Below are 13,139 nucleotides of genomic sequence, written 5' to 3'. Positions count from 1 at the left end.
TATTACCGGTACCATTTTAAAAAGTTTCTCTTTCACTGATATTGCCCGCGTTACAGTTGGAATCTTACTCATCATATCATACATAATTAAAACTTCTGAGGTTTAAATTTTATTCAATTAATAAAATTACATTTTTATGTTTAATGTATGTACTCCTAAATCATTGGCTACCAGTATAGAAAAGTCAATAAAATCAGATTTTTGCTAGCTAAATTACCAATTGACTGAATACCGGAGATTGCAATAATTTTATAAATATTTAAAGCATTAGTAGTGACGTTACACTATCAGTGAAGTGCACTTACATCATTAAAAATTACAACTTTTGAAACTGACCAAATTGTACTCCAAATTGTCAAGGACTCATTGTAAATTTTACAATATCACTTATATTTTAATAGTTAATTTATATGTGTCAATTATATGTCTATCTGTGGAATTTCCCCAGATTATTATTCCAAAACTTATTACCGAGTGGAAGTATGCAAAGTATATTGTTTTTAAGGTATTGACATTACTATGTTTTGCATAGATCTAATAGCAAAACATGCTGAATTTAGTTTGGCAGTAATTTCTTTAATATGATTTTTCCAATTTAACACATTATCAATTTGTAAGTCAAGAAATTTAGTTGTTGTTGAGAGAACTATACATGCATGCAAAGTAGGTTATTTTACGACGCTTTATCAACAGCTTTGGTTATTTAGCGTCTGAATGTGATGAAGGTGATAATGCCGGTGAAATGAATCTGGGGTCCAACACCGAAAGTTACCCAGCATTTGCTCATATTGGGTTGAGGGAAAACCCCTGCATGCAAAGTCTTATTAAAATATATTAAGTAGGTACCAGTAGGTCTATTTTTTTAATTATCATGTAAATGCTGCCCGGTTGAACAAGATACCGGTACTCCACAAATTTTCATAATTAAAAGAAAACAAAAAAAAAAAGGTCGTGTAATCAAAATGTATAAGAAAATAACTATTAGGTTTCCAAAACATTAAAATAATTGCTTAGTGATTATAGGTAGTATATAGGCTAACTACAGTAACTAAAGGTTAATCTGCCCTCATAAATATTGACAAGTAACTTCATTAATTCCGTTTATAGTTATGTACATAATGTGATTTTATTTGTTTAAATTTTGAAATCGATTCATAAAAATCAACAGTGGTGGTGACAATGACAGTAGTAGTGGTGAAAAACTAGATGTAGCCTATTTATTAATAATTAATAGACAACATCATACTTTCAATTATTAATTTTAAATTAACGATTTAATATGCAGGCTATAACTGCATCATATTATGTCCCTACCAAGCAGAAAGAGTAAGATGTTTCAGAATATCTAATTATTGTGTTTTTCTGATGTAGCACACTTACCAAAACACATTCCACTTAGTTTTCTGTCTGCTGCTTGAACATGAGGTACACTTGATAACGTACGCAAACTAGGGCGCAGGCCCCTCTTAACAATCTGAAACACATTAATCTATTTTATGTCTTAAGAATAAATCCCCAATTGTTGTCTACGACAAAAAAAAACATATTCTATATTTTTCGTGTATTTTACAAGCTAATCAAACGAAACTAATTATTTTACAATGATCAATTTGTGAACATTAACAGTAACTTACTGATATTATGTTAATTTCTCTCTCGTTTTAATTTCACTTAATATGCTATTATAGTAAGGTACAGTACCGGTACTCAATTATTACATGGTATGTGTGTGCGCAGTTGAAAGTGTGATTAGCCTATGGAAAGCCAATTTGGGCTACTCATGAGCCTACATGCGAACATTAATGTCAAATATTACTTTTATTTAATTTATGTGTACAGCATTGACAGGGCTGGGCAGTATTTGAAATACATTTGTATTTTGTATTTCAAATACTCAAAATACTTTCTTCTTCTTCTTGTCCTTCAAGTTTTGGATTGTATTTTTTGAAGAATGAACTTCTGCCTTATTTGTCTACCCATTTCAGATGTGCTAGTCATACACTTAGTTTTCTTGCCACAACTGATTTCCTTAATGCCATAAAGAAATCTCCAACAGCATCAAGGATCCATCACCCAACAATTGCTAATGTTCAGCATTATGGAATGCGTCTAGGAGACCCAAATCCTCAGAAATTATGTCAGATGTCTTGAAATATTCATTAAAGTTTCCTTGCCCAACTCGATGGAATTCTCTTTATGGCTCAATCTCTCAAATATTGCAATTCAAACGTGATATAAACAGTATATGTGAAAAACTGGGATTGCCAACCTTCGAAGATGTTGAGTTTCAGTATCTTGAAGAATGGTGTGTAGTTCTGAAACCCATTGCCGTAGCCCTTGATTTAATGCAAAATGAGAAGACGTGCTATTACATCCAACTTCTATTCACATTAATTTCCCTCAAAAACAGATTACATATTATGTTATCTAGTAATTTACGCCATCTATACCAAGTAACTCCAATCCTAATGAGTTCGCTTTCATCAAGATTTAAAGCGATGTTTGATCTGACCTTAGAAGCAAATTGAGCTATTTTGGCAGCTTGTCTCCACCCATCATTTAAGATGAGATAGCTACCCGACACTGCCTCACCAAATGATAAGAGGAGGATACAGAATATGTGTGTGTGAAATCAGCTGAGCAGTTCTCTGCTACACCTTTGGTCAGTTCAGACAATGAAGACAATGAAAACAATTTTTATTTTTTTCAACTCAAGTACAACAGACTTCGAAAAGCAAAAAGAAAAGAACTTTCTACTGCGGAATATGAGCTCATACAATTCTTCAATGGCAAAGGGACAACCCTGTGCTCTCTAGAGAATTACCCAACAGTGAAACAAGCTTTTATAAAGTATAATACAAGTTTGTGTTCCTCTGTAGAAAGACTGTTTTGTTTTGCAGGATTTATTCATTCACCAGCAAGGGGATCCTTACCTGATGAACTTTTTGAGAAACTGGCTTTATTGAAAGGGAGCAGTAATTATTCATATGTAGCACAATTTCATTGTTGACTGGGAAAAGGAAGGATGTTCAGTTACAGTGTTTATATAAAACTTCGAGATAAAAATAATTTTAATGTTAATATAATATTTTAGATTTTCGGTAATATTCTTATTTCTTTATATATTGTATCGCGTATCTGAAATACAAATGTGTTTTGAGTATTTGAAATACAAATGTATTTTGGTTAATTTTTTAAAAGTATTTTGTATTTGTATTTCAAATACTATTCTTTGAAGTATTTTGTATTTGTATTTGAAATACTTGGATGTCAGTATTTTGTCCAGCCCTGAGCACTGACACAAAGATGATCTTGAGACATAACAATGTAGGAAAGTTTCGAAATGTCGAACCCACAATAGGTTATAGACCTAGGCCTATGCTATACTTTCGAGCAAGGTACACCACCTCCAAATAGCCTACATTTGATATTTTTACTTAAAACATAAGTTTTGGGCTCCTAATTAGTCTGAATGGTTCCATTTCCTATAAATAACTCCCTCGTCGAAAACTAAACCGCAAAATGGCCTTGTGTCGTATATTTCTATTGTATTCTGTCGGTACATTAAACTCGGAACATTACACTTAAAAATTTAATACGGTACCGGTATACCGCAAAAACGAAACGTTATGCCTAAATTCTGAGCCTGAAGACGGTCTTTTGATGATTTTTCCCTTCATTTGAAACCTATAACCCCGAGCTATAAGTATTATTTCCATTATATTTAGGCCTATATTGTAAATATGGCATTAATCAAATTATATTATTTTAAAAATACGCCCATACCTGAGTTAGCATTGTCATGTCTTGCTGAAGCACCGGGAACTAATGATGAAGAAAACTGCTGTGTTAACAACCATAGATAAAGTTTAATAATAAGTGCAAAGTCTTGAATCTCTACAAAACCGAGAAGCAGACGTAGAGGTTATGTGACGTAAATAATGTTGGCCTACTTATACACACATACAGTAGATATTTACATTAAATACCGGTATAGAAATTGCACTCTCATCGCAAAAGAATGATATGCTGTAGGTAGCTTAAGAAACGGCAAAGTTGCTAAACAGAATTAACAATATTGTGAATCCTGAATCTGAAGTCAATATTTACAAGATCTTACAAGAATAACTTATGAAGTACGATACGCAGGAAGAACATAAAAAAAATTGCTTTTCACAGCGCAGTAAAATTAAAACAAAGAAGTTCGCATCTCGTCACCTTTATTTTTCTTTCTTTCTCCTCGTCCCTCCATTTGTGACAATAGGCGGATTTAAGGGGGAATTTGGGGGCCAAGGCCCGCCCCCCCCTCCCACTAAACTTACACTAGTTTTTTTTAGTACCGGTACCTATATTGCCGAAAGCTGTTGACTTTTAAAAAAAGAAACATATATGAACCAACAATACCATAGGCCTACTTAAAAAAAAATTACATTGACCTGTTTCTCCATCACTGGGTTGACGATTGGAAGCTGTAGAGCAATTGCAAGGCAGTTTTTAAATTTTAGTAACAATTTCGCCATTCCGAAACAAAGATGTAGCCCTTCTTGTTTTGAAAGATTCTATAGAAATATTGAACAACCATTTATATACAGTATGAACTGAAGATCAAAATGTATATTTATCATGATTTTTCTAATACTATCATGTATTAGCAAATTTAACCACTGTTACTGTTTTTTCTCTTGTACAGAGGAGGGACTCGAAGGCTTACACTGCAGCCTGAGGCTTATTGTGCTTACCATTCCTATTCTGTAAATGACTGAGTAGCCAAACAGCCATGCTCTTGTACAAGTACAGCACGCTGCACTGTGAACTTAACCTGGGCTTTGGTATGGATGATGATATGTGAATTAATGATGGCGAAATAAATCTGAGATCCAACGCCGAAAGTTACCTAGCAATTCTCCTTCAGTTGGTTGAGGGAAAACCCCAAAAAAACCCCAACCAGGATTTGAACCCGGGCCTGCTTGCTTCATGGTTACTGTTACTGTTACAACCATTGTATCAAGAAATTAAAATTTTGTTTAATATTGATACATGTACTCTTCGTCATTTAGGCAGTCTGCTACGACAATGATTGTGCAATTATTTTTATCATATTATGAAATCCATTCTTTTATTATATTATCATTGTATTAATTTAATGTATTTATTAAATTGCATGAATTATATAACTTCCTTATCTCCAGGAATAATGCTTATTTTCCATTATTATTAATGAAAAATAATTTTAATTCACATATCAGTTACTGTCTTTTACATTCTTACATTTATTTTATTCTCCGATTGGACATTCTTATATTTATTCTCTATTTCAACAGTTAATTATTTACATTTATTCAGTTTAAATTTAAGCAACGACACTCAATGGATCTATGTGTCACAACTGAAGAAGCTCAATATATATTATCATAGAGGCTTCACTGTGAAACACTGAGGCATTGCTGGTAAGGAAACATATATCCCAGTTGCAACAATCCTCTTCAGCAAGGAAGTGAACCAACAAGAAAGAAGCACCCCAAACAGAAAAATGAGAGAAACTTTGGTTCTAGACCGGCTAAAGTCCACGATAAACTTTATGACATTGTACACACTTAGGACATGTGCTTCATGATAAGATAGATAATTGATTAAAAGTTCTGTTGATTAGGAGAATTCAGTCTTTTATATATATAAAAATACAGTGTGTTAGAAAACTCTATCTGCAGTGTAGAAAACAGTTCTTTACTGCTGGTGCTCGGAATGTTGGTAATCCTCAGTGAAGGATCTGCCTCAGTTTGTGAGTGCCCAGAGAGCTGCCAGTGCTACCATCTGCTTTTCATATTTAGCGGATTTCTGAGTGTTCTACTTACTGTAGAGGGAGTTTCTAACATACTGTATTATCAATGGCTTTACTAAGTCCAGCTTGCATTCCAGATGGAAAACTTCTTGGCTTGTCAGTATATTTTTTCATTAATAATCTTCCTCGTATGCAATCGTGAAAACTTTGTAACTAATTCAACAGTTCATAGCATAAATGAGCTTAAAAAATGACTTTCATACTCTACCAGCAAGTCTATCGTTTTATCAAAAAAGGAGTGCGTTATATGGCAGTAAAAATTTTTAACAGTCTCTCTATCGATATAAAAAATGAAACTCAAAACATAAAATTATTTAGGGCCAAATTAAAGAAATATCTCATTTCTCACGCCTTCTATTCTGTAGGTGAATTCATGACCTTCAACAACGCTTCATGAAATTGATACTGAAACTTTGTGTTGTACTAGTAGACTATATTGCAAACCTCTTCTCTTCAACTGTGATTATAAATTAAGACTTTATAGTAGTACGGTATTAAGTTTTTTGACTTGTTTCAGATTATAGTTGTGAAGCAATGTATGAATACCATGGAAGTTATTATTTATTCTGGTGGAGTTAAGGCCATCAGGCCTTCTCTTCCACACCATCAGAAATGTAATACATCTACAAGAAAAATTATATCAAATTATACATCAATGCAATTAATCTTCAGTAATAACGAGTGACAGAATGAATGTGACATAAAAAGACAACTGAACATAACTTACAACTAGAAACTGAAAATAATAAAAATTAGTCTCACATACAACAAACAAAAAGTAAAAACATATACAACAAATACAGACACAAAAATAACAGTGTGACTCAGCATCATTGTTATTAACCAAGGGACAATAAGCTGTTCTAGTATCCTGGCACAAATACAAGAGAAAGGGTTAATCTAACGAAAGGAAATTATTGCCAAAATACTAAAGTTATAACTTCCGTGTTTCAAGTACCAACATTGCTTTTTATAAACTCGCCAAATATTTCTACTTGAACATATCGCATTCAACATAACTACGAGTAAAGCAAACATCTGGCAAAAGGCAAAATCTAGCAAGCCAGGAAAGAAAATGTTTCCTTTTTAATACGTAGTACATGTGATCTACTTCCAAGACCCTCACGAATTACTAAATGTATAAGTTTGACCAATGCAAGAGTACCTGCAACGACAGAATTTTACTGCAGATATTATAAATAGAGCCCGGATATTTAGGCATTTATTTTGGTTAAAATAGGCAGACATATAGGCACTAAAAAAGAGGCAGTGAAATAGGCATTTATTATTCATGAAAACAGACAAAGAATAGACAATCGCACTTAATAAACTATCCCATACAGTACTCACTTTCCTTGGTTACATGTCACAACAAGATGCTTTTCTAAGTTGTCAACTGTCATAGTGAGCCGCCTGTCAGAGAAAACGTTTTTCATGGTGGAAAAAGATCTTTCTACGATTGGAGCAAACTTAAAACAACTTATTTCAGAAGGACTAGCTCTACTTTCTTTCAGAGATCGGGAAAAACTGACTGTGTGTTGTCTCAAAAAGAGGGGTGTGAGAAGGGATTAGAGACTTCAAAGTACGCGTGACTTGTGTGTGCAAGTGACAACAGTAATGGGACCTGGAGACTTGCTTTTAATACTTCCCTCATCCCTTTTCTTTCGCTGGTAAACCCCGAAGTGACCTGAGCACTGAGGATTATACTGTTCAAATATCTTTGTTAAGTGACATAAAAGATGGAATCGGTAGGGAAGAAAAGTTTACGAGTTCTCGGAAACACATGTATTGGTGGAGAATAAGATTCTCAGCAAATATTTGTGTGAGGTGAATAAATATTTTTAATTTTACAACCGTTCTTTTTTGTTTTTTTAAATAATTTATGTGCGGTTTATTTTAAATGTATTAAAAGTATAGAAAATGTACAATAACTACGTAAAAAGGCTAAAAAAGGTATTTAACCTTCAAATAGGCAACGGGAGGTAAAACAGGCAAAATAAAAGTTGAGCCTATCGTCCCCAAATGTGTGGAAACGTGTTTACCTCTAATAGGTCTTTCATACATACCGGTACACTCAGTTTAAAAAAGGCATTTTGCCTAACATCCGGGCTCTAATTATAAATAAAGCATTGGGAACCAAGCTCGGATTTCTCAATGAAAATTAAAGTAGACCATATTATGAATATAAAGTCAGAAGAATTAAGGACTATCTGAAATCTCCGGGGAGGGGGGGGGCATCCTGGAATCTGGGAGGAGAATATCCCCCTAGACCACCCCCTGAATTCGTCACCGATCACAGTGTACATAGTGGGTTTGGTATTTTGTCGATGTGATGCAAGTGATGACGTAGACAGTCATGGTTGGTGAGGAGGAGTAATTTTGCAACGGCTTTAGAGAATCTGAGATACATTTTATGGTTTTACCCCACTCTTTGACTATAGTTCTTGTTGATAGTTGACCTTGAGAAGTACTAATAATGGTCTTACGAATAAATCTCTTTACTTACTTACTTACTTACAAATGGCTTTTAAGGAACCCGAAGGTTCATTGCCGCCCTCACATAAGCCCGCCAGCGGTCCCTATCCTGTGCAAGATTAATCCAGTCTCTATCATCACACCCCACCTCCCTCAAATCCATTTTAATATTATCCTCCCATCTACGTCTCGGCCTCCCTAAAGGTCTTTTTCCCTCCGGTCTCCCAACTAACACTCTATATGCATTTCTGGATTCGCCTATACGTGCTACATGCCCTGCCCATCTCAAACGTCTGGATTTAATGTTCCTAATTATGTCAGGTGAAGAATACAATGCGTGCAGTTCTGTGTTGTGTAAATTTCTCCATTCTCCTGTAACTTCATCCCGCTTAGCCCCAAATATTTTCCTTAGCACCTTATTCTCAAACACCCTGAACCTATGTTCCTCTCTCAGAGTGAGAGTCCAAGTTTCACAACCATAAAGAACAACCGGTAATATAACTGTTTTATAAATTCTAACTTTCAGGTTTTTCGACAGCAGACTGGATGATAAGAGCTTCTCAACCGAATAATAACACGCATTTCCCATATTTATTCTGCGTTTAATTTCCTCCCGAGTGTCATTTATATTTGTTACTGTTGCTCCAAGATATTTGAATTTTTCCACCTCTTCGAAGGATAAATCTCCAATTTTTATATTTCCATTTCGTACAATATTCTGGTCACGAGACATAGTCATATACTTTGTCTTTTCGGGATTTACTTCCAAATCGATCGCTCTACTTGCTTCAAGTAAAATTTCCGTGTTTTCCCTAATCGTTTGTGTATTTTCTCCTAACATATTCACGTCATCCGCATAGACAAGAAGCTGATGTAACCCGTTCAATTCCAAACCCTGCCTGTTATCCTGAACTTTCCTAATGGCATATTCTAGAGCGAAGTTAAAAAGTAAAGGTGATAGTGCATCTCCCTGCTTTAGCCCGCAGTGAATTGGAAAAGCATCAGATAGAAAATGACCTATACGGACTCTGCTGTATGTTTCACTGAGACACATTTTAATTAATCGAACTAGTTTCTTGGGAATACCAAATTCAATAAGAATATCATATAATGCTTCCCTCTTAACAGAGTCATAAGCCTTTTTGAAATCTATGAATAAGTGATGTACTGTACCCTTATACTCCCATTTTTTCTCCATTATCTGTCGAATACAAAAAATCTGATCAATAGTCGATCTATTACGCCGAAAACCGCACTGATGATCCCCAATAATTTCATCTACGTACGGAGTTAATCTTCTCAAAAGAATATTGGACAAAATTTTGTACGACGTCAACAAAAGTGATATTCCTCGAAAGTTACCACAGTTGGTTTTGTCCCCCTTTTTAAAAATAGGTACAATTATGGACTCCTTCCATTGTTCTGGTACAATTTCCTTTTCCCAAATAGCAAGTACAAGTTTATAAATTTCGCTATATAATGCACTTCCACCCTCTTGTATTAATTCTGCTGGAATTTGATCGATACCTGGAGACTTGTACTTTTTCAGATTTTCTATCGCAATTTCGACTTCTGAAAGCGTGGGTTCGGGTATAAATGGCTCAGCAGTTTGTATTTCAATTTCGTCCCGATCATTTCTATTTGGCCTATGTACATTTAGTAGTTGCGCAAAATAGTTTTTCCATCTGTTTAGGATTGATGGAGAGTCTGCAAGCAAGTCACCATTCTCATCCTTGATCACGTTTACCCTTGGCTGATATCCGTTCTTAAATTCCTTTATACCCTTATATAAATCTCGAATGTTTTTATTCTTACTATTTGTTTCTACCTCATTCAGTTTTTCCTTCAAGTAACCTCTCTTTTTATTCCTAAGTGTACGACTTGCTTCCCGTCTTTCATTGAAATAATTATCTCTCTTCTCCTCAACTGGATCCTGTAAGAATTTCAATTTTGCCTGTTTCCTTCTTTCTACTACCATGCAACAATCTTCATCAAACCACGGTTTCTTTTTCCTAGTTTCATAATAACCTATGCTCTGCTCAGCTGCAATTTTGATACTATCTCTGATATTTTCCCACACGCTATTAACATCTAATTCTTTCTCAACTTCGTCGGAACTTTCTAAAGTGGCAAACCTATTCGAAATTTCGACCTGATAATTTTGCTTAGCTTCCTCGTCCTTTAATTTCAAAATATTGAATTTAGTAATATTAACTTGTTGCTCTACTCGCTTGGCTACTGATAATCTTTCTCTTAATTCTCCAATCACCAAATAATGGTCAGAATTACAGTCTGCACCCCTGAAAGTTCGAATATCTACTATACTAGTATGTCTCCGTTTATCTATCAAGATGTGATCGATTTGGTTGTGTGTCAATCCATCTGGAGAAGTCCAAGTATATTTATGTATATCCTTATGGGGGAATGTTGTACTTTTGACAATTAAATTTTTCGATGTGGCAAAGTTGACTAATCTAACTCCATTGTCACTACTAATTGCGTGTAGGCTCTCTTTTCCAATAGTTGGTCTAAAAATATCCTCCCGTCCTACTTTAGCGTTGAAATCCCCCAATAAAATTTTCATGTGATATCTAGGGAACTGATCAAAAGTATGTTCCAATTCCTCATAGAAGCTATTCTTTATATGGTCGTCTTTCTCTTCTGTAGGGGCGTGAGCATTTATAACTATGATGTCGCACCATCTACCCTTAAGTACTAAATATGATAACCTGTCACTGATAAATTCGACCTTTTTTACTGCTGATTTTATTCTTTTATGAACAAAGAATCCTGTTCCTAATTGGTGATTATTGTTTCCTTCCCCATAATACAACAAGTAATCTCCTATTTGTGATATGCCATTCCCATCTAGCCTAACCTCTTGTACTCCCACGAAGTCTATTCTATATCTAGCTAGTTCTTTTGCTACTAATGTTACCCCTCCTGTTCTATAAAGACTAGTTACGTTCCAAGTGCCAAATCTCAAATCCTTATTCCTTTGCTGTGGTCGTGCCAGAGAATCAGTCCTATTCCGAGGCTTATTATAGGGATACGTAACAAGCTGTTTTTTTACGGTGATGGGTTGTTAGCCCTTCGCCCAACCCCCAAGCTGGAGGACCACCCCTTATCGGCTGTCCACGACTGCTTATTCAATATATTCGCAGCTACCCTCCATATCTGGAGGCCGTCTCCTCTATCCGCAACCTGAGGACGCGCCATGCCGTGGTGATAGGGACCCACAATACATGGATAAATCTCTTTACTGTGCGGAAAGATGTTGGTCCTGTTTTGGGTGCAGGATTTGGGAGTCTTTGTTGATTAGAACATCAGCAATTTCGTTCCAGGCTCAATGTCCAGGAATCCACTGGAAAACAATGAACTTCTTCTTGGATAGTAACTGTTTGTACAATGTTCTACATTCCTCTATTTGAGAAGATACGACAATTCCGTATTAGTTATGGTTTGAATAGTAGATTTGGTGTCTACAAATGAAACTGATTTTTCAAATTTATCTTGGAAATAATTTAACTGCTTCAGTGGTATCCTGATTGCTTTGACTTCTCTGATGAAGGAAGAACTGTATTGACCGGCTGCTGCATAAAAGGAGAAGAGTTCACTGAAGATACCAGCTCCAGCATTCATTTGATCATACAAATATGACACGTCAGTAAATACATATAACCGTACTTCTTTTTTGGATATTTTACATTTACATTTCCTGACAAAATAAAGTCAAAATACTGATTTTAATGTGTATGTGAGATTTTTGTTTTACAAGTCACGAACTTGTAACAAATGTGGGCCTACTTCTGTAAAAAAAAACCTAACTTTAAAAATGTTATGTTTTATTTAACGACGCTCGCAACTGCAGAGGTTATATCAGCGTCGCCGGATGTGCCGGAATTTTGTCCCACAGGAGTTCTTTTACATGCCAGTAAATCTACTGACATGAGCCTGTCGCATTTAAGCACACTTAAATGCCATCGACCTGGCCCGGGATCGAACCCGCAACCTTGGGCATAGAAGGCCAGCGCTATACCAACTTGCCAACCAGGTCGACAACCTAACTTTAATATTTCTACAAACAGTCTATGTAATATCATGCTCTGGTATGAATATATATTTGATTCATATACAATTGTGTGAACAACAATAATTTCTAGTATTTTTAAGGGGAAGTACAGCTTACGCAGTAAAATTTTGGAAATATTCAACATTTCTTGCTCCATAAATATAACTTGTACTTACTTACTGCCTTTTAAGGAACCCGCAGGTTCATTGCCGCCCTCACATAAGCCCGCCATTGGTCCCTATCCTGATCAAGATTAATCCATTCTCTATCATCATATCCCACCTCCCTCAAATCCATTTTAATACTATCTTCCCATCTACGTCTCGGCCTCCCTAAAGGTCTTTTTCCCTCCGACCTCCCAACTAACACTCTATATGCATCGCCCATACGTGCTACATGCCCTGCCCATCTCAAACGTCTGGATTTAATGTTCCTAATTATGTCAGGTGAAGAATACAATGCGTGCAGTTCTGTGTTGTGTAACTCTTCATTCTCCTGTAACTTCATCCATCTTAGCCCCAAATATTTTCCTAAGCACCTTATTCTCAAACACCCTTAATCTCTGTTCCTCTCTCAAAGTGAGAGTCCGAGTTTCACAACCATACAGAACAACTAGTAATATAACTGTTTTATAAATTCTAACTTTCAGATTTTTCGACAGGAGACTGGATGATAAAAGTTTCTCAACCGAATAATAACAGGCATTTCCCATATTTATTCTGTGTTTAATTTCCTCCCGAGTATCATTTATAT

The 13,139-nt window shown here is 35.4% G+C and overlaps 2 protein-coding genes across 4 annotated transcripts in view; both read right to left on the bottom strand.

The window, feature by feature from the left end:
* The window catches only part of LOC138713161 (medium-chain specific acyl-CoA dehydrogenase, mitochondrial-like), a 33,144-nt gene extending 29,052 nt beyond the window's left edge, over positions 1–4,092 (bottom strand). The window contains exons 1-2 of one of the 2 annotated variants that reach the window (XM_069845001.1): positions 3,787–4,092; positions 1,381–1,489 (exon numbers count right to left, since the gene is read on the bottom strand). In XM_069845001.1, the coding sequence (XP_069701102.1) occupies positions 1,381–1,489; positions 3,787–3,804 (127 nt within the window). In that variant the 5' untranslated portion in view covers positions 3,805–4,092. The remainder of the gene's footprint in view (positions 1–1,380; positions 1,490–3,786) is intronic. The other variant, XM_069845002.1, reaches the window with a different exon arrangement.
* Positions 1–13,139, bottom strand: part of LOC138713166 (medium-chain specific acyl-CoA dehydrogenase, mitochondrial-like) — a 632,224-nt gene that overhangs the window by 122,185 nt on the left and 496,900 nt on the right. The gene's annotated exons all lie outside the window — the stretch shown is intronic.

The sequence above is a fragment of the Periplaneta americana genome, chromosome 14, assembly GCF_040183065.1.
Source record: "Periplaneta americana isolate PAMFEO1 chromosome 14, P.americana_PAMFEO1_priV1, whole genome shotgun sequence".
Classification (NCBI taxonomy): Eukaryota; Metazoa; Arthropoda; class Insecta; order Blattodea; family Blattidae; genus Periplaneta; species Periplaneta americana.
Note: the sequence above shows the minus strand (reverse complement) of the source record. Positions and strands in the feature narration are given on the sequence as shown.